Raw genomic sequence first — 23566 nt, 5'->3', positions numbered from 1 at the left:
TAAATACCAACAAAAAATTATTAAAATTCATGTAGCTAAACCCCAAAATGTCACTCAAGTATAAAAAGCAATTAAATAAAAGTGATTTTAAAAGGAAAAATTAAGTACACAAGCAGCTGTTATCTAAACAAGGTGCCATTCCCAGCTGCATAAAGTAGCCACACCCACCTACCTGCAGTAGCGTTAACACTGCAATTAGTATCAGCCTACCTTGTTTAGTGATAATTTTCAGTTCTCAAATTATTTAGTTATGTGAACAGTTTCCAATTTTATATCTCATATTTTTACTATTTTCGCTTCACAATTTACCTGGTCTTAATAGCCCTTCCCATTAAGTCCAGCCAAATTTGAAATTTTTCTTAAAGAAGAGTTGCTTAGCTTCACAATTACCAGAAAAACACTTTTGACACCAATTTGTTTGTGGTGACTATAATCACAATAAATTTTTAAGCAATCTAAAATTTGCACAAGCCAAAACTAGTGTGGGTGACATTCAGCTGGTTAAACCATAATTGTTATTATAAAGACCATAATACCTTGAAGAACCACATGAATGCATATAGCATAAGATAGTATATCGTCACTTTACAAAAGCCTGTATCAGCTATGCAGCTACTCACAACTACTTCGAATGTCAACAAAACTAGCTAAAAACCTTTTAAGATGCACTTTTTAACTACCTGTTGTTATGGTTCAGTGTTCTTTATACACAGCAATTGAGCAAAAACAGCTATGCTAATGTAGATATAATATTTACAAAAAAAAATTAGACACTGCACAAACTACTATAGCTACTCTAAAATACAAGACCTTAAAATAAAAGTATAAAACACCTATCTGCCTGCAAATCTGCAAAAGATCAAATTTTCTGTTTCTGGTGTATTTGTAAACACTGACATGTGCTACGCCTATATAACTTCATACAGACTGTCAATTGAACAAAAAAATAAGGGAACACAAAAATGTCAAATCATTTCCCTTGTATTTTTCTCAGGCGTTATGTACTGTGACTCCATGAACTATGTAAAAACACGTTGGCCCTAACGGGAAAGTTATTAACTATTAAAAGTAGGTACACAAACATATGAGTAGTCTTCTAAACATTCCTGCATTCAACCACCACATGAAAACCTGCCTATATTCTGTTTACTGAATGAATTGAGTATAAAGAAAACCTGGTGAATTAAAGTTTAGTCATTACAAAGAGCTATGCGCATAAAAAAATAAAAATTAGATTATGGACAGTAACGACCGCTATGGGACTTTCAACACCGACACACTCCAAGACGTAGACTACACAGCATAAACCCAATAAACAATATTAGCTCCAAAAAACGCCTAGCAAGAAACGTAAACAACAAATACTAACTTTCATGACGGTAAACGAGGGTTAAATAGAAACACAAGAGGCGGGCCGAAACTTCTGCAAATGGCCGCACCACATAGGCTCGTGTTTTTTGGTCGGTACTCACTCGAGTTGTTGTTCAGACAGAGAGAATCCTGCGAACTTGAGACCCTCGGCTCCTGCGAGTGCATCATTTCTTCACCTGTAACACAAGCACACGGGCGGTCGGTTGGCGTGGCAGAAATGCAAACACATCGCACCCCGTTTCATGTCCGCCGCGGAGTTGCACAGCTCCTTGGTCATCCTATACACCGCACACGCGCCACCATCACAGTTACCAAAACACAACACTCGAACCCTCGCTACATCGATCTCTTCAACCCGCGATTACGGTATATCGTCGAACACCATCATCATGTTTAGAATATCACCACGAATAATAACGACTATTAAATAACTAAGCATTAAAAAAAAATTGGATACCGGATTGACAAAAGTGTCACTATACAAAAACAACTACGTTTTCCATTGTACATAAACAAAAACAACACTGGTCTGCTGGGAATCAATGCTGGCAACACAACAAAAAAAACCGCACTGCGCCATGCAACCTGCAATATTGGACTAAGATTGTTACGTCCTGACAATTTTTCCAATCATTCTCTATGAGGGAGTTGTGATACTTGATGTACAAGTGGTTTACAGTTATAACGAGTGGTTCGGTTAGGTTTATATATTACAAATATAGTTAGAATGGTCAGTTGAGTTAGATTAGCTACATTAAAAGTATAGTTAAATAATTTGAACTGTTTGTAGTAATTACCAATGTAACAGTTAGCTAACGGATCAAGTTGATACAAATGTATAATATGCCGAAAAGGGGGGGGGGGGGGGGGGATTATAAGAAACGTAAGACTAATTAAAAGTGAAATGGTGGAATTTGTTATACTGGATCAATAAAAGACAGAATAATGATGTCTGCATGTTATTCTAGTTATCAGTTGTGGAATGTAAGGAACAAACTCTTGATACAATAAAATAAAAAGGGTTTGTAAAAAATCAGCTTTCATATAATATGTCTTGTGTGTGGAAATATCCAAGTACACAGTTGTAATACTGAGTGGTGTTAATAATGGTGATTAACTGATAGATGATAGTCATGTGTTCGTTCAAGTGAGTATAACATTATCAATTCTCTGTAATTTTCTTGAACCAATTTAAGGGACTATTCTAGTTGGTGATACCATAACATTATTAATGATGTCAAAAAGATGGCATCGTATACATCATTACCACCCCTACTTTCTTTCAGGACAAGCGCAGGAATATAGGGGTTTTGAGCGGGAAACAATACATACGCTATTTTTCACGTATTTTATTTTTTCACTATTAGCTATTTCGGCATCTTAAACTAGACTATATTCTCCCCCCCCCCCCACCCCCAAACTCTAGTCTATTTTGCGATACTGCGGTATCGTAAATACAATCTACCAGGTGGGACTATTCTACTTCATGATACTGGGAAAAAAAAATATTTCAAAACGTCTCACTTTCAGAAAATTAAATACTGGTATCGCAGAACAGAACAGGTGTGACTGTTTCCTAATTCACGATATTGATATTATCTAGAATTTTCATCATGGTAATTATTTAAATCCCATCACAAAATAGACTACAATGAATAGGCCTATTTTCTATTTCATAATATCACAAATGTTTTTATCATGAAAATTATTTTATACAAATGAAATAACACTTTCGCAAACAAACTAGACCTTATAGAATTTTAGTATCTTTTACTATGTACTCCACCTATAATTTACTAAAATATAAGCAATAATTTTTTACTAGCCGACCTACGCTCACCAAGCCTTTTGCTTTGTGATTACTTCAACTATTACATTACTAACCCAGAGAAAAACAATCCATTTTTAAATTACCTAATTGCTTTTTATGATTCATCTAACTAAAGCAAATAAAACGCACACAACACGCCTCTCACCTAACACATCAAACAAAATTCACATAAAATTACACATTATTTTGTACTTATTTATTCAATTCATAATGATATTCAATTCTACTTATTAATTCACTCCTCCTCCTTCTCCTATTACCACTCCAAAATTTACACTATCATTCGTCAATATTACGTACTATATTTTCCTTTGTTCCACCATTCAATTTATAATGATTGGCCCATGATGTCATTCATTTTCCCTTATTAATTCTCAACGAATAGGAATCCGGTATTGAATAATAGAATTGACCTGAATTTAGTAGTCACAAAAAAAAATTGGATTCGTTACGTTAAAACTATTTAACGGCATGATGTGGAGATAGAATGTGCGCTTTTGATTGTAATAGTAACGAGAAAAGTGACAGTTTGTGTTTCACGATACTGAATTATCTAATGGTGGAAAGGCACGCAACATTTATAGCTAGGAAAGGTGAGGGGTTATTTGTTCTTGATTTTTAAAGATTTAAGTAATTAGGTATTATGGTTTTGTGTGCATTTTGTTTACTGCGTTAGATGGGAGGGGTGTTGTGTGTGTTTAATGAGCGATGTTATGGTAAATATTTGTTTTTCTATGTTAGAAGAATAATAAAATTTATTAGGTAGGGTAAAATATCTTGTTTTCATAGGTAAGGTTGTTCAGCTACATTTAATTATAAATTTTGCTTCACGATATGGTAGTGTTACTAATGAAGTCACAAACAAAGGGGTGCTGAAGTAATTACGACTTGTAATGTTCTTACAGTACAAGCACAGAAATAGGGCATTTTGGACGGAAGATTCACATGCTTGTTTAATGCAAAATACGTTTCTTGATGAAATGACAGGGTACGGAATATATTTTCGGTATTGTGTTCTATACTAAAATAGGTAGGGCTGAAGTATAGTTTACTATACCTGAGAAGTTAAAATCACATTAAATATAAATCATAATAAAATTATTAAATAAATAAATACAAATGTGGTATCATAAAATATACTAAACCAGGTGGCATTATAGTATAGAAAATGATACTGTAGATATTATATGAACAGTATTGTTTTCTAAACTAGAATATGTAGAGCTACAGTATAACTTACAATACCCAAGACATTGAATTCATATTTGAAAATAAATATTGAAATTACAAAAAGTAGTATCGTAAAATATATTAAACCAGGCGGTATTGTAGTATATAACACAATGCTGTGGTAATATATCTTTGGTATTGTGTTTTATACTAGCATAGATAGGGCTGTAGTATATAATATGATACCCAAAAGTTAATTTCATACAGAAATCTATTTTGTGCAAAAGAAGCATGTGAAGTTCCCTGCGCAAAACCCTTATATTCTCGTGCTTATTTCGTAAGAACGTAGGGGTCGTAATGATGTCAGCACTGCTATGTTATATTTCATTGAAACTACTCCCACCTAACCAACTGTCCTTAATATTTTATAGTATTTTTAATGTGGCTATAACCAAACCAACTGTTAACACAATTTGAAATGTAGTTAACCGGACTGATCATTTACAAGATTTCACAATTTTATGCTAATTTTAGTGTACCTTACCTAACCACTTGTAACAACCCAGATTACAGCCTTCCTTATGCAATCCATTAATAATAATTTGTTATAAATTTTTTGTCATATTTCGGGTTAGATGTAAAGTTTTTCCTTTTAAAAATTATTGTGAAAGTATTTTTCCAGGTTTATTGTTTTTATTTTTTTAAATAAATTCATAAATTTTTTATATCAAGTATTTTTTTTGCTGGCTTCTTTGTGTGGGAAGGCATGCTGACGTGATTTTCCTTCATTTTGTCCACGACCGAGGCTTTGTTTCACACGCTAGGCTTGTGGGTCACGGGAGTGCGAGAAAGATACAAAATCGCTGCGTCGTAGGAACAGAAGTAAGCATTTCGTGGAAGCCTCTGTTACTATCCGCCGTGATTGGCTGAAAATTACGTCAGCGAGCCCAGGACACTGCCCGCACGAAGGAAAGGAAGGCTGTAAAGTCAGTCATTGTCTGAGCACCGTGTCGAGAGGTCGTGGTCGGGCGATGGCTCACATCATTTAGCAATGTTATTTTGGAGTACAACTTTGCGGCTACGGTCCGGGCGACGCCTAAGAACCTTTTTTTTTCTTTCTGACATTTAAATTAATTTGAATTTTTTTGACCGTAGTCGTAGGCGAAGCCCACAGCGAGGCGACAAAGGGTTTTGTCCAGCCGTCGCTGCCCGGAACTTATCCGGGCAATGTAATGTAATTTGTAATAAGTCTACGTGTTTTTCTCTTTTATGGAAGTACCGTTTAATTTTTCATTGTGTGCTCTATTGTATGGAATATAGTGTGATTTTTACATAAATAAATAAAACAGGTAATACATTGAACATTGTTTATAAATTTCTCCTTTCTTCGTGACATGCAACCTGTACAGGGTTTGTCCGGAAAGTAATGGGACTGATTTTCTTCTGCCGCGACTGTACTTCGGAGCGTGCGCGCACCGACTGGATTCAGTAGAGGGGGTTCCTAGCTAACAAACGAGCGGCTGGAGAGTCAGGACAGGCTTTTTCGCGCGACGTGTTTCTGTGAGTGGTGCAAGCCGAAAATGCAGCGTTCGTTAGAGCAGAGGTACACGATTAAATTCTGTGTGAACCTCTGTAAATCTGCGACAGAGACGTTTGATATGATCAAGCAGGCTTACCCAGATGATGCTTTAGCAAGAAGTGGTGTGTTTCTGTGGCACAAGGCCTTTTCGGAGGGCCGGGAAGAGGTCGCCGATGAAGACCGTGCTGGAAGACCGACTTCGACAAACCCCGACAATGTGACTCGTGTGCGCAAAGTTTTGAACTCAGACCGTCGACTGAGTATTCATTTAATTGCCCAGATGTTAAATTTACCAAAATCTGTGGTTCATGACATTGTGATGGAGCATTTGAACATGCGCAAGGTTATCGCGAAGATGGTCCCAAAAGTGCTCACTGACGACCAGAAATTACGGTGAGTGGAAGTGTGCCAAGAAAATTTGAACATGTGTGAAAGTGACCCCCAATTTTTGAATTACATAATCACAGGTGACGAGTCATGGATCTTTGAGTATGATCCCGAGACAAAGAGGCAATCTTCCGAGTGGCACGCGTCGGCATCTACTCAACCAAAAAAGGGAAGAATGAGCTAATCCAAAGTGAAAACGATGCTCATTGTCTTTTTTGACATCAAAGTCATCGTCCACCATGAATTTGTTCCTCCTGGATAAACCGTCAACGCCAAGTTTTACGTGGAAGTGCTCAAGAGACTCAAACGAAGGGTCAATCGGGTCCGACAAGACATCGCAGCCGACTGGAAGTTGCACCATGACAACGCCCCGGCTCACACCGCCTTTCTTGTGAACAGCTACATGACCAAAGCCGCCATCCCAACGCTTCCGCAGCCGGCCTACAGCCCAGATGTGGTCCCCCCAGACTTCTTTTTGTTTCCTCGCTTGAAAAGGCCGATGAAAGGCGAGCATTTTGAGACGACAGAGGGGATCCAAGCAGCTTGCACCGCGGCTCTCAAGGCTATTCCGGAGAATGCCTTCCATGACGCCTTCAATGCTTGGAAATCGCGGTGACAGCACTGCATCGACGCAGAAGGAGCCTACTTTGAATGTTTTTAAAGAATTGTAACATTTGGCTCAATAAATTTTTTTTAATCCACTCAGTCCTATTACTTTCCGAACAAACCCTGTATGTTCCACTCATCACCAAATTTGAGCTAGCCGGAGGTGGTGAGTGGTGACACACTCATAAAAATTGAAGTATCACTATGCCCTTTTAGATAATAATTCGTAATGTCAAGAAGTGAAAAAAAAAAAATTAGAAAACTTTATTAATTATTTTTACCTTCATTTACATTATCAATATCCCTACTCTAACCTCTTGCTCAGTGAGAACGGATTCTATCAATAAGGCATCAATATCTGTTCATGAATACTAACAATTAAAATTAAATTGTATTTACTATGCCTTACATATTCAACATCATAGCATGAGCTTAACCCCCAAATGAAGGAAAGTTGCATTATATCGTGGAGAAATGAAGATAAAGGTGTAATGCAAGTCCCTCATTTGCTTTCAAGAATCATTACGGATGTCCCATGCCTAAAATAAGCCTAAAAACACACATTTTAGTGATTTTCGCTCTTTTATAAAATGTGAAAATGAAATACAAAAACAGAACTACTCCTCCGCCTTCAGTGTATTCTTAAATGCTTTTCGTAAATGGACACCACTCTAATATCGTGAGCATTTTTCAAATCGGATCTTTTTTTTCTGGAGCTCTGTTCAGGTAGTGACTCAATCAAAATAGTCATAGGGCTAAGTATCGCCAGCACCAAGACAGTTTCAAACATAACTTGAGGTGAAGACCTAAGGAAAGAAGGCAGCATGGAACACCACCCTCAATGTGGGGTCAGGGCCACGTGTAAGAGGCACGTGATTGCTGTCCACCCAGTCCTTGGGGCAAAGCAGTTTATCAGAGCACAGGAAGAAGGCAGTGGTGCTGTCTGTGTTTGTTTAAGGGCTTACATCTGTTCCAGGTTATTTTGTTCCACACAGTTAAACTTTTGAGTGGCCGAACTTAAACACAATGAAAAAAATACATATAGTGGATACTTTTTTTCATAATTAGCTGGCCAAGATAAGTTTTTAACATTTTTGTGCAGTATGGATAAGGAGAACCAAAAGTAATAAATAAGAGAAAAAAATTTTATTTTTAAAGGCAATGCTGGTAGTTACTGCATGGTATGGTTTAAAATCATTTCAGAAAAAATTATTTTATTTTATTTAGTTTTTTAAAATTATAAAAATTCTTATGATTTTAAAAGGCCAGGTAAAATTAAATTTCTTTTTCTAAAATAAATAAAACCATATTGCACAGTTGCCAGTAAAATTGACTTGAAACCTTAAAAGTTCCAATTTTATTTTCTATTTCAGCCTCTTTATTATCAATACTGCATAAAAACTTTACAAAATCAACTTTGCCAGCTAATTATGCAAAAAGTATCCTATGTATACACATTTTTTTTAAATTTTGTGAAAGTTCAGCCTCTCAAAACGTCGGCAACCGTGTGGGACGTAAATATAAAATAATGACTTGGAGAGGGACTAGAAAAACCCTACAAGCTACAGGACAGTCATCCTGAAATCTAGCATGAAAAGGACGGTAGCTGGTGTGTGTTTTGTAAGCGATTGACGATATAGGTTTGAATTCATATTTTCCCATTTCATGAAGAAATTTGCATGCTAGCAGGCAGCCATCTCTCGCTGCGTGTGCGCGTGCTAATAGTTGAGTCGGCCACAGGCTGAGCGCGCCAGCTGACGCAGAAACTGGGCGCGCGAGTGTCGCGCCCGTCCGTTAGGCGCGCCACAGGATGTGCGTGGTTTGTATAAGGCAGTACGTACTGAGAGAGCGTTGCAAGTCCGGGACAGGGGGGGGACACTTCATAGGGCATAGCAATCACATGTTTCTAGTTGCTATACAGTTTTATCCAACATCTGCATAAAGGTTGGATGGATGACAGGCAGTGCTTTCAATTTCAATTTACATGCACACAATAAAAAGTGTAAAACAAATACTATGATAAACAGAATGTATTGGGCTAAATGTTTCAAAGACATCAAGGAGTGATATAACTTACATTTTATGAAATGGATGGATGGATGGAGGAAACGGGAATACGTACCCCAATAAAACTGCTACACAAGCAGGATTTATATTACAAAACACTGTTGGATACACAATACTCACACTTGTCATCAAGTTTCTCTCTGTTTCCATAGTAAGTATAACTTCGCAATTCCGTAACCAAACGTCTAAATCAGTAATAACTAATGAAAATCGTAACATTTGGGAACACTGGACAGGCAACATGGTTTCAAGCAGGAGGAAATCATTAAATACACAACTGCCTAGGTTGCTGAGTGATACAAGTACCTATGGAATTTAGCTCTGAGGAATTTGAGAATGCTTTCAACAAAGTTCTGCAATGGAAGTTGATAAAAAAGGTGATGGATTTAACCAACAAGAATGTGATGAAATTGGTGGGAGATTTCCTGAGGGTAAGGAAGCAGTGAGTCAGAGGAGGACAGAATTCTTTTTCCTCCCTTGGGCTTTAATGTCTCTTTGATAGTAAGGTCATTGGAGATGGTTTAGGTTCAGCGAGACTGGTCTAAAGTAGGGTAACTATTCCAGCATCTTCCTGGAGTGGTTTTGGTGAAATCATGGAAAACAGAACTCATAATGGCCAGACCAGAATTCAAACCGGGTCCTCTGAAATGAAAGTCCAGTCCTGGTTAGTAAAGAGACATCAGGAGTCTCACTGGTGAGTGAGTAGAGCCTAAATTCTCGTCAACAACCAGGTCTTGTTTAGAAACAGTGGAACCGTGATGTAACCAATGGTTGGAGAAAAAAAAACACTGGCTTATGGCAATCTCCGCCACTATTACCACCTCCGAAAAATAATAGTTTCCCAGCTGGAAGTCAAACCCAGAGTGGGTAAAGAGCAGTTTGTGGCCCACATTAAAGCAAGCTAAGTCGTGACTAAGGAAGTTATAGAGAGTACAGTTACCTATGACTTGAATAGATTAAAGTAGATTAAGAGCAAACAGAATGGACCTGAGCATTAGCATTACAAGGCTGGTGAAATTTCTATCTAATGGTTGCCAGAAAACTAGCATGCAAAAAAAAACCTCTGAAAGAAATTAGCTACATTTTAAAAATTACCTCGTAATAATGAGACTATCAACCCCAAACTACATGATTAATATAATCTTTCATTAATATAGTTTTATAAATGGACCATACATGTTCTTCAGAGGATTGTGAAGAATGATTAACAACTGACAACATTAAACTCTATCCCCTTTTACCCAACCCACCTTACAAGTCTGGATTTTGGGACTTTTCTGAGCAAAATAAGTCAACTATAATTAGGATAATTCCTGTAAAATTAATTTAATTCTAGCCAATGGAATTTAAATTATTACAGTGTACATATTTTACAACCATGAATGCAAACTTTTATTGCTTTGTGCACTTCGTTTTTTCTATATATTTTAAGTTATAAATGTCAAGTTTTAGAACACCACCATAAGAACTGAAAATGACTCGCTTTTAGCGGTGAGTTCGTAGCATCACAGTACTAGAGGCCAACAATTATTGATTGGCATAGCATGAGTCTCGGGAATGTGCAGACATATTGCTTGCAATTAAGAGTAATAAGCGGTGAAAATATATTCTGTGAATCTTATATAATTAGATGTTCCAGTAACAAACTTTTTATAACGTAATGTTGGAAAATTAGTTATAGCATCAATAACACAACTAACACCAGTTATAAACTAAAAAATGTGGGTCAAAAAATTAAATTACACATTATTCTATACTTTTTGAGTTCAATGATATGGGCCATGAAAACCGTTAAACAATAAAAAGTCTGTAATCTGGCTTCTATGGTTAGGAACATTTCGTAAAACAGCACCCATCAAGCAGCTCATCTTCCGGCTGCTGACCTTGCCTGCCAAGTGGCATTACTGCGTTGCCAGCACTTTTAGTTCACTCAGAGTTAATCATTACTGTCGGTTATACTTCAGTACCGTCATTCCTGTTTTCTATCTGGTTATATTACAGAGGTACATTTCTGTAATAATTTCCCAAAGAAGATCAATGCTCAGCATTTTTCTTTCTTTGTAGCTTCTTATTACAACTTGTTTTAAATACCATTGTACAGTACTGTATATTAATTATTCTTTGGTATTCTCATCAAAACCACCTATAATGACATTCAATGATCCTGCAAAAATGCTAATCCAGCATGACCATCATTCCGAACATTGAAGACCTTGTGTATTTGTTAATAGTAATAATAAAAATAAAATAACAGTCACAAAACTAGCCATTTGTGGTTCCTAGGTTCATGTGAACCCCATATAAATAAACAATTTTTTTTATAATAAATGTTCATATATCACCTGTAAACCCACAGAATAACTATGTTAATACATGAATTGTCAGGCAGGCCACAATAGGAAATGCAAAAGCTGAATGTACTTGAACCTATGCAAAAATTATATTGCAGTTAAGTAATTAATGTTGGCCTATGTACGTAGCTCAGAAAATACTGTGAATGAATTCTCATTCCAATGTTCTTACACATTAAGTAAAACTCCTTGATTTTTACAACAAATGCATGAATCATGTATTATAAGCCAATGTCAACAGCATAGTTGGATGTTGTTTGGTCCACGTAGTGTGTATAAATTATGTGCTACAACAGCTAGCCCAAGTCAGACAAATGGCATAAGACTAAGAGTTGGTACCGTAAGTGCAGGAAAGCAACATGTAGGAAATAGAATGTATGCTATATGCAAGTAGACAAAATAAATACATAGTAACCTTTAGGTAAGTAAGCTCAAAGAAATAAAAAGTTATTTTCTAATAAAAATGTTTCCAAGTTTAAAAAAAATTATTTAGAAGAAATATTATGCTATATGTTACAAATGATTTTGAAGAGGATTTGTGGTACATTGAATGGTTAACGTGAACCTTACAGGAGTTTAGAGTGCAGTCGGCAAAATTCTCTGAGCACTTGCAATGCTTGTGACCCAGTCATTATAGAGTTTTGAGTGCTTCCATTGTTCAAAATGAACAAACCATTCTAGAGAAAACTCACAATGTTCACATCTCAAATGCAAGCGTTGTGTGTCTAGCTGAAGGCACCAAGAAATTAGTGCAAATTTTTAAGATGGTAAGTAAGATTAGTTGTACTGCACCTAAAAATAAAAAAAAATATATAAAAGTTAAAGGTTAAGAATTACCACAACCGGTGAAAATGTTTTATTCAGCATTTAAAATAGTCCGAGACACAGGTTAACCTACAAACTAACCGTTTTGCATGTTTAGATTTAATTTTAAAAAATTGGTTGTCTGTAAAGTCGGTTTACAGACGATAGTTTAACGTGACGTCATAACAAAACATTGATGAAATGATTGATCCAGAAGAAAAGGAAATATCATATTCGGCCTGAGACTGAGCCGTAACAGGTTTTTGCAACCAAACCATTTAGGCATTAAAAATATTATATTCTTTGAGGAAGAATTTTTTTTTTTAAATTTTTCTATCTTTTGTATGATAAAACCTCTGCATACTTTTATGAATAAAATTGAATCATTTTTATTGAATTATCACTATTTTGTATGGATACAAAGGAGTGAAATGAAATGTACAATTTAATTAATAAATTTACTTTTATTTGCATTCATTAATTTAAATATATTTATTACTTTTGAAATGTTGCGTGCGCCGTTTTATTTTTACAAGTACAAAAAAAAATTTTACAGTTGCCGGGATTCGAACCGACAACCTTTCGATTATACATTAGTGTGGCTAACCTTACGACCACGAGGCCATACTTGAATAATAGTAGTTTCAGATGTTATCTATAAAAAAGTTTATAAAAAAATTTTCACAGTAGGGGAATAATATTATTTTGTTTTTATAACATGATTTTATAACAAATACGCATCCCAGATACACCAAACTTATTTATAATGTGTTACAATATTTTTTAAAACATTGTGCAAAAGATCCCGGGTGTAATTTGAATTATGTGTAACTTTGAAACACCATTGTTGGTTCAAAACGTATTTGAATATTCAACATTACTTTTAAATAACTGTACCGATTAGGCTGAAAATCGGTGGACGATCGTTAAATTACATAATATTAATAATTCAAACGATGAAAATATGATTGAAAGTCAAATCGATGGTTGTTCCAATCGAGTGGAAGAGAGATGTCACGCATGCGTACAATGAGCATGAAGAGAGATGTCACGCATGCGTACAATGAGCATGAAGAGGGATGCCACGCATGCGTTCAATGAGCAAACAGGACACATCCGTAGTGGGACATCCTTAGTGGGACACTTTTTCGTGCGTGCAGCCGGCATTCATTGATTTATTAGACGTTGTCACATCAAAAAGTGTTCATCAACAAAATTGTTTTCAATTATTCAATTGTTAGTATTTAAAGTGTGGCTATAATAATTAATTATAACTTTTTATTTAGATAATATTATTTAATAATTTCCTGATTTATGTATAGTTAAGTATGTTTATTAAACAGGGCTATTTCTGGGCTACTTGCTAATATTTTGTAATTCAACATCCCTGTAATGTAACTTTTAAGGTATAATCTACATTCTAAGCCAATTTTAAATTTTAATTTCAAATTAATTATCATTCAAAATTGGACTTCCCAACAAATGCCATAACACTCTAGATCAGTCATGAAAAATGTTTTCCCAAGAATACGATCATTACACTTATGTAGCAGACACTCCAAACACAGGCCCAAAGTACATAATGCCGAACAGGAGCGAAAATCTGTAAGATTTCGGGGAGGGAGGGGGAGAAGGAATTATGTTTATGATTCACATTTCACAGCGCAAGTGGAGCCCCTCAGTAGTGAAGTAGAGCTAGAATAAATATATTACAACTGAACATATTGCATAAAGGGAAGAGGCGCAGTGGTCAAGTAGTTAGAACACAGGCCTCCCACCACGATGATCCGGGTTCGATTCCCGGCAGGGTAGAACTCTGATTTTTTCGCTAGTGGGAAACATGACAGACATGGCAGTGGCCTGTGGGTTTTCTTGGGGTACTCCAGATTCCCCCATTAATTCATTACGTTGCTGCTCCACACCCCAACTCATTTCATGCACTCTTCAGGCTGGCCGGAATGACAGATCTGTCATTAGGTAGGGCAGCCGGCTCCTACCTAAGCCCCATTACATCCATGTAGACCCCACCACAGGTGAGAAAACTACATATTGATTTTTACTATACATTGCATAAACCATTTACCTAGTAAATTTTTAATTTTTGGGAAAAGGCTAATTCTGCAGGGAAGCAGCTTCTGGGAAATACAGTGAATAATAACTTAAGTGAAAGGTTGGTACAACAATTATGTGTTAAGAATGAATTACAAATTAAATATGAACTATTAAAATAGCTGACCTAACATAACCAACCTTTCACTTGAGTTATCATTCGCCTTACTTCCCAGAAGCCGCTACACTGCAGGATTACTAAACAATGGTAGTTATTACACGACCTCATCAGCCACTGTAAAGACTGCCTGGCCTACACTCCCATAGCCTTACTCTTTAAACAAAATATTCCAACATCGCTTAAAGTGATCAATCAGTGTTATCGGAATGTAAACTAATCCTTATTTTAACTGAAAGCTCATCTTAATATTGGAAGATATCACAAGTAATCATCATAATATAATAAGATAAAGTCATTACTTTGGCATCACGCTCAATTAATCATGGAAAAAAGGAAAAACTAAATTATTTTATCTAATATAAGTAGTTTAAGAATTAGGTCATTGTTAAATGTACAGTGTTTTGTATTATGAACTACACGTGCAGGAGTGAGTACATTACAAACTATATATGAGACTCTAGCATATTCTATAGTAGTGCATGTTAAATTTATAAAACATACATTGAAATTAATAGACCTACATAATTTTTAGGCTGTATTAGAAAGTTACCTAAATACAGTTAGAATTTCGAGTTTTTGAGGTGAATTAGCATGTGAATCATTTAAAAAACATATACCTACTTGACTCTGCATATCCAAGTGTTTTCTGCAATATTTAATTTGATATACTTAGCCCACCTTATTTGTGTTTGTGGAGTGAGAAAAGTTTACTGTAATAGAAAGGAAAGACTGAAAGCCTGGATTTTTCTAACCGAACTCATGTATGTAATACTTGCAAAAGGATATCATTTGAATATTTTAAAATAGCATTTCTTTCATTTTATAATTTTCTAGGATGTTGTTTTAACTTACCTTCAGTGTCTCATATATGTACAATGCCTGCATTAATACATGCTTTTTGTATCACATAAATTAATAGTAAAACTGAAATAGGGATGTTTCATAAAAATAAAGAAAAAATAGTGAAAATGTATTTTTTTTAGTTGGTGACACTTTTCTAATCTTTCTGTCAAAGGGAATTGCATTGTGTTAGTACCAGGGTTGGGTCAGTAGAATATACAGCGTAGAATATGTATATTCTACGCGTATATTCTACTGTAGAATATGTAATGTAAAATATTGAATTTTCTACATATTCTACATCTTTTTACAGCCTGCTTTTAGTGAGTGTCTTTGCGTACATAAAAAAATATATGATTGCTATAATATTTTTGAGTTTTGTAAGAAGTAATTTGATGTACAATCGTACAAAACAGGTACCAGGTCTAGTACTCTTCTGAAAATGATTCATTTCCTTTCATTACAAAGCTACAAAATCCCAGCTAAACATTATTAATACTAAGTGGGAGAAATCATTCTTGATTAAATAAATTTCCAGTGAAACAGCAAGAAACTGTCCTTGCAGGAAAACAAATTGCTACAAATACAGTTTTTAGACATGAAGAGCAGCAAACATAAACTCTCATTTGGAATTTTAAAAAAGTTGGCTTTCACTACCTATGTGATTCAAGCCTTTTCACTGCAGTGTTCTTCAGTGTCTTTTCACAAACAGTGCACAGTGCCACACTCTTATTATTTTCTTTGGCATACTTAAATCTTTGCTGACTCCATAAACTATGTTTAGGTCTACCTGCCATCTTGTATTTACTGTTTTTGTGTTGGTGGAAAAAAAAAAGCAAAAGTATGTTGGCAGTAGTACCAAACCAACTGAACAGAATTTATTTAACTTATACTGAAGTCTAACTTTGTGTTGGAAAAAATATAATTAATAATAATAATACTAATAAGGATTGGCAATTAAAACTTTTACTTGGTTAGTCTGATTGACTAGAGCAGGGTTTCCCAATTTTTTTCAGTCCGCGGCGCACATATATGTTTAATATTTTGTCTCGGCGCCCTTACCTATTTGGCTTGTCGAAATAGATAGGTACAATGATACTAATTAGGTAGATAAGCACAAAAATTAAAATATCCACATTATGAATCTGAACTGTATATTTATATTTATAAGAATATAAAATTAACACAAAAACATTCAAGAGAGACTTAAGTACAACAAAAATAAAAAAAGCTACCTAGCTAGTCAATGTGATGGGTAAACTTGGTGATCATCACACATTTTTTCAAAACGTGGAATAAGGTTTGACACTGCTACTCGCATTTCTTGCTCCACATTGATCTTTGAGCGATATTTGCTCTTGATTATAGCTACAGCTGAAAATCCAGCTTCGCACAAATAAAATGTTGCAAAAGGAATGAAAATTCTTATAGCTTTTGAAGCTAAAGTGGGATATTTATTTTGAACCGATATCCAAAACTCCACCAAATCGGAACATGTGAATCTAGTTCTAAGGCTGCTGTTGCAAGAGAGTTCAATGAGACTTTCTTCTTCTTCCGATGTAAATTCTGGCGGAGCTTGTGCATGGAATAGGTCTTGGATCCATGCATATTTATCGACATCGTCTTCGGCAAAGTATTTTGAAAACCATTCAATGAGCTTCGAAAGGTGTTCCGTGAAAAGGGTCATCAGGTCTTGTGAGACAACAAGCTCATTTGATGTCGCATATTCATACAACTGCGGGAAACAATCTTGACCGCGATTTTCATTCATTTTTTTAATCCAAAACTGCAGTTTTTTCTTAAACGCAGCGATCTTCTCCAGTAGTTTCAGAATGTGCATGTTGTTGCCTTGCAAAGACAGATTCAGTTTGTTAAGTTTTTCAAATATGTCGCACAAATATGCTAGTTTTAGCAAAAAATCTGGTTCAGCAAAGTATCTGGAGTTTGCATGATGCTCTTGTTGTAAAAAACTGTGAATTTCTTCATGAAATTCTAACAAACGAATTAAGACATTTCCACAGGAAAGCCATCGTGAATTGCAGTAATATATCAGTGCTGTATGTTCAGCTCCCATATCTATGCATAGTTTTTTTTAAAAGTCTGACTTTTAGGGGTCTAGTTTTAATGTAATTTAGAGTGCCAATGACATGTTCTAATACTTGGTTTAATTCAGAACTCATAGACTTTGACGCAAGCGCTTCTCTATGGATGATGCAATAGGTCCACACATCATGCGAGGCTTTTTTACAAATAAGCGCTTGTAATCCTCCGTACCTGCCAGACCTTGATCGAGCACCATCTGTACATACACAAATACATTTTCCCCAATTCAAATCATTTTCTATAATAAACTTGTCAAGAATTTCAAACAAGCCATGAGCCTTTGCACTTTCGGTAATGTTTTTACAGAATAAGAGTTCTTCGACAATAATATTGTCAGCCACAAAGCGTACGTAAAATATCAGATGTGCATCATTAATACTGTCACTAGCCTCGTCAAGTTGCAGACCAAACTCCTTGCCTTTCATTTTTTCTATTAATGGTCTATTTATATCCTCAGGTATGTCATAGATTCTTCGACTGATAGTGTTGTTAGATAAGGGTACCTTATAAATTATTTTTCCCGCCGATTTTCCCAACATAATACTCACCATGTCGAGAGCAGCCGATAGAACAAGATCTTCTGCAATAGTATAAGGTTTTTTTCATTTCGCCACCCTGTATGCCACCTTGAAGGATGCTAACAGTGCTTTGTTATGTATTGAGCCTTTTTGAGGAAACACATTTTGTGTTTTTTTTTTTAAATTTTGTAATTTCTTATTTAAAAAAATCACGCTATTTTTCAACCATAGCTGGGTGAATGGTTTCGAGATGTCGCTTTAACTTACTTGGAAGCATACTTTCGGTTGATAAAATTTTCAAACAGAGCACACACTGCGACACACTACGGTCTTTCTTCATTGTTTACGTCTATTGAACGTTTCAACACAGTTTTTTGCTAAGTGCATGTAACAAACTCCCACTCAGCCACTTAGTTCTTTAACTCCTGACATGTTACAAATGCTAATCACTTCTCTGCACTGGCTATATATAGTTTTGTGATTTGTTGTCCATACATGTTATATAATGTCACGCACGCTTCGAAACCTTGCTCCGCTTTCAAAGGATTTGTTAAATACTTGAACACAGATACGCCCGTGTCCGCGCACTGTGTCGTGACTTATGGTAACAGCTCTACTTGTCGTCCCACCCGCGACATGCGTTCCGACCCTTCAATCTGACTAGGGGGAGGTAAGGGTCCATCTGTCCTTGGGTAGTTCACATTTTTACCGGGACCACAGTTGTCTCGGGCTTGTCGTAGATAAGTATCGGCGAGTGCACAAGTAAGCGAAGCACTACGCGAGCGCTATAAATTAAATTGTTTATTTTGTACCCGCGAACACTTAAGTTGAGGTTTCGGAGAATGGTGAAGATTATCGGTTCACGGCGCCCTTCTTAACTTTCTACGGCGCACCAGGGCGCCGCGGCGCACACTTTGGGAACCCCTAGACTAGAGAGTTCCAAAAAAAATAGATTGTTACATACATTTTTGTGTTGTTTATTCTGTTCAATAAACCTGACAGTCTGATACACTCCTTTGAAGGTATGTCCTACGTAACGTCTTTTACTATGTATTTTATGAATACTTTTAGCTGCAGAAACAATTGCACTGCTCAGGGTTGTCTAGGCTGCTTAGAGGAGCACAAAGATTAAGTGGACAATGAGTGTCTTACTAGGCCCAATTGCGAAAACAAAACCATTTTTAACAGATCTGGAAATGGCAGATTGACAGTTCTAGGGCACCATTATTAATAATTTAGAAGTCAGATACTGGGAATAACCTTAAAGAATATTCCAACTACCTGAAAGGTAGATTTACATTTATTTCTGAATATTCTACATATTCTGCGTATATTCTACATATTATACATTTTCTACACTATTTTCTACACGTATGTAGAATATTAATATTCTACACGTCATTACCCAACCCTGGTTAGTACTTTTCTGTTAGTTAAATGGTTGGTTAACATTATTTTACACTAGGTATTTCAAATATATATCTATCCTAACCTAACCAACCGTTAAAACCGGCAAGTATCCGTAAACAATTAGAAATATTGTAATATTCTTTTATGGTAGGACTAAAAAAATGGCAGGAACTAAAATTTCAACCATCACAACTTTTCTTTACTAAAAAATCCCTCTTGTTCAGTATATTATGAAAAACTTGTATCTCAGAAATGAGATAAATGACATTTTAAAAATTATTACAATGAGTGTACTGATGTTTAAATAGGTCTCATTCGGTTGGAACCTTATTACATCTAAGGTCTATTGAGCTTCTCTGTCCATTCAATTAATATTTCAATTTATTTATTTTCAGTCTCTCATAATTGTATGGATGTAGTTTAAAATGTTTACTTAAAATGTCTTTAGCCTGGGCAAAGTGGGTGTGCTAGCAAATTCATTGTGGAGTTGGGCTATGGCTAATTGATTCCCATTACACTTGATGTCTTACAGATGTTCTTTAGAGAAGTGAGATTCTGCCTATATGTTCAATGTACTTACATGCTTTGTCACAGGAACACAGTATTTCATTAATTCCTTCAAGGTTTGTCTTTTAATGAACCTAGGGTGTGTACCTACTCAGTTTGTTAATAGGCCTCTGAGAATTGTTTTGGAATTTTACTTTGTAGTTTTCTCTTGTATTCTATATGTTTAGTTAGTCTTTGTGTTCCTGCTACTGTGATTTTACTTCATATTTTGACATTTTATATATATTTTTAAACTATAATTGTATAATTGGGTAGTTATTGTTCACTGCTAATTTACTGACAAGCATTATTAATTATAAACTTTGATTGCTGTTCATATATTGCCATACTCCTGAAGACTAAGTGACAGACTGCTATGTATGTTTCATGTTTTAGTACTATGTCCTACGTTTTATTTACTGTTATATGGTTATAGTCATTTGTTTATTTTTTCCTTAAGTTTTTACACTAATTGAGTTAACTGATAATACACATTAGATTTATATAAATAACAACTTTACATCACATGTCATCAAACATTACAGATAACATTTATAGTCCCCTTAAATACACCCAAGGCTTTAAAGTTATCGCTGACCCTAAATGATTTCTCAATTAATGGCTATGTTAGTACTGGTCACTAAATTCTTCTATTAGAGACTAGGTTATCAAAGGTAATCTTATTCTAAACAATTCATTTCAGTAAATACTTACATAAAAATTTGACTAAACTAAACTCGGTGATCAGAGACCTTGCAATATTTTTTAACATAAAACTACGAATGAGAACATATTTGTCGATGAAATCATCAACTTACCATTCGTCAAACACAGCCCATTTGTCAATGTTCATATTGGACAGTTCTCCTCTACGTCGTAAAGGTTTATTTGAAGTATTTTATGCAGTTTCACATACTTTAAAATTATTAGAAATTTTTGTGATCATTCAATAAAACACAAACACTTAAAAGTCACAACTTGTGCACACTGCTTACAAAAAGGGCCAGACCAAAAGTTAAAATTAACTTTATCAAAATGTATTGTCACTAAACATACACACACACCTCACAAACAATACACAAAACCCAATTACCTCAAATGATAACAAACGTCTGCCATTACGAATCTGAAAACTGTATTTTGAAGTAGTTATCGAAAGGAAAGTCGAAAGGTTTATATCGATAGGTATAAACTTTACTTTCGATAGTCATTGAAAAAGGTTTAAAATTATTTATATTACAAATGTATTTCATAAATAAATATATATTATTGTGTGACTATTTGTTAAAATATTGAACTTTGTAAATTATTGTAACTGAAAATAGGCCTGTTGTTAAGAAAGTTTCATTTAACATGACGCCGACCGCCAATGCTCCTCTATGTCGCATAGACCGCTATGCCTCATCAACGTCTCGCAAAGGCGTGTGCACCGAACGCGCTCGTGCGCGCAGCAAAGTGTAGTTCGTGCAACGAGGTGAACGCCAGGCAACGAGTGCCACGCCGGCGGAAGGATCCGGCTGGGTGTGGCATATCCTTCCGCCGCACTACAACAAATAAATTTATGTATATTTTTCCACAGGTTTTTACTAAACATTATTTTTCATCAATTATTATTTCAGTCCTTTCAAAATAATGTTTCACTGTGCGATTTGTCCCGAACCTGGCCGGTTCAGTTTCCCGCGAAATTCACACGTTTCCGCGGGAGGGCTGGCGGAGGAGGGGGGTCGAGCGCGGCGTAACCATGAGTGTCCTTCAGGAGCTCCGACAGGCCGGCAGCCTGCGCGCAACGCGGAACCATCAACCTTTGTTTTCACCGACATGTAGTTTCAATATTATAATATTTTCATAATCGTTTATGTACAGTTCCGCGGCCAGCCTCAATCTACCATGAGGTATTTCACTTAATTAAATCAGTGCTCCAAGATGAGTGTTCTACATAATGCGTGAGTACTGTGGGGAGTCTATGAGACTTTACGTCGGCGCTTCACGCCCCAACTTAGCTTACCGGCTACTTAGTTTTGGTCCGCACGGGGCAGCCAGAAGGCGACACGTGTCACCGAACGTAATAACGAATCAGTCCCTGGGACACATCTAGGCATCACGTAGAGTCGCCGGAGACACGGGCCTACGTGCCACTAGCCCAGTTTATTAAGTGTTATGTATTAGTGAAATATTTGCTCGTTAAAGTGTAATCTGTTATGTTAGAGTTTAGGTATCACTGCTGCACGGCATCGTGCCACCAAATGTACTAACGAATCAGTCCCTGGGACACATCTAGGTATCACATAGAGTCGCCGGAGACACGGGCCTACGTGCCATTAGCCCAGTTTATTAAGTGTTAGGTAATAGTGAAGTGTATTGTTCGTCAAGATATTGTTCATCATGTTAGAGTGTATTTTTGTAACTGTCGCATCACGTGTACAAGTCCGCCCCTCACGCGCATTAAAATCGTGAGCCGCCACTTAGGAAGTGAGCTGCGCGTGTGAGTAGTCGTATCGGGAAAACCGTTAGGGCCAGAACGGGCAGCACCATGTATAGGGCTGTGCCGTAATAAATTCATCAAATATCTTCCAGGAACTTTGTGTTATTCTTCAGGCGTCCCGAGTGGCCATAACAGCTCGGGGGGCCCTACTGCGTTAACCCCTACCTCTAGCCACAAGGCCGAACCCTCCCTGAGATCTCGAACCCAAGAAAAATCACGTAAAAATCATAGGAGGTAGCGGGGACGGCGTCAAACATTTATCGTCTACTACCGATCATTGGGTTTTTGATAAGGTGTTGAATGTTAGCTAAAAACACCAACTAGCATGTTTGAGCTAGAGGTGGGTCGAAAAGTATCAACCTAATATTTTGTAACTGATACACACCTGTATCAGGTATTGCAAACTAGTACACTTGAAAAGTATCAAGTACTTTAGTATCAGTTTTTGAATTCGCCTGGAACAACACCACGGCCAATGTGCGCGTGCGCAGAACCCGATCGCAGATGACGGTCACTTGGGCGGAGCTTGTGAAAGGGGAGGGAGCGGCACGACGAATAAGGGATAAAGGGAAAGAACGTAGGGGAGGAAGCGCAGGGGAAGGCGTTGAAGGAGAGGCGCAGAGCGAAATTGTTACGAGTCGTTTTGTTTATTGTCCCACATCAAAGTATGCTCAGTGCACATTGCGTGCACCGTCTCGTTCAATAATAAAACTAATGAAATTTTAATATTAAAAAGTACATTAATACAAGATATAATATTTATATTTGTGCACCTAACAGCTATGAAAATGCAAATAAATTCTCAGTTGACACTAATAACAGATGTAATCAACATATGGACTTTCTTTTTTCGAAACCAATTAGTAACTAGTGTTTTCATACATTAAAAGATTACGATTTTATCAAAAATTAAAAATAAAAAACAGATAGGTACATTAGTGAGCATACTATATCAATAGACAATTGAGTTAGGTACATCAGGCAGATAGCAGTGCCAATATCGATAAAAAAAACACTTTGCAAGTTCAGTCACTATTTAACAAATAGTATTGCATTATAACTCAGTTTTGTTTACACAAATTACACTTAGCAAACTCATTATTTTCCGTGAAAAAATTCCACACAAATAAAGTCTTTTTCTTGCACTTATCCATTCCTCATTTCACTATAAAGATACTAACTACAAAGCATGACAGCCCGCAACAATGTACATGGTAATACACGGCCAGGACGAACTGCAGTGAATGTTGAACTGATTGATACTGGCTGTT

At 36.1% G+C, this 23566-nt stretch overlaps 1 protein-coding gene across 3 annotated transcripts in view; it reads right to left on the bottom strand.

Moving 5' to 3' along the window:
- The window catches only part of LOC134546139 (uncharacterized), a 146866-nt gene extending 125906 nt beyond the window's left edge, over positions 1-20960 (bottom strand). The window contains exons 1-2 of one of the 3 annotated variants that reach the window (XM_063388689.1): positions 20632-20960; positions 1473-1547 (exon numbers count right to left, since the gene is read on the bottom strand). In XM_063388689.1, the coding sequence (XP_063244759.1) occupies positions 1473-1539 (67 nt within the window). In that variant the 5' untranslated portion in view covers positions 1540-1547; positions 20632-20960. Of the gene's footprint in view, positions 1-1472; positions 1967-20631 lie in introns of those variants that run through there. The other 2 variants (XM_063388691.1, XM_063388690.1) reach the window with 2 other exon arrangements.
- Between the last annotated feature and the right edge of the window lie 2606 nt (positions 20961-23566).

The sequence above is a fragment of the Bacillus rossius genome, chromosome 1 (genome assembly GCF_032445375.1).
Source record: "Bacillus rossius redtenbacheri isolate Brsri chromosome 1, Brsri_v3, whole genome shotgun sequence".
NCBI classification, from domain to species: domain Eukaryota; kingdom Metazoa; phylum Arthropoda; class Insecta; order Phasmatodea; family Bacillidae; genus Bacillus; species Bacillus rossius.
The sequence above is the reverse complement of the archived record's forward strand: the minus strand, read 5'-3'. Positions and strand labels throughout refer to the sequence as shown.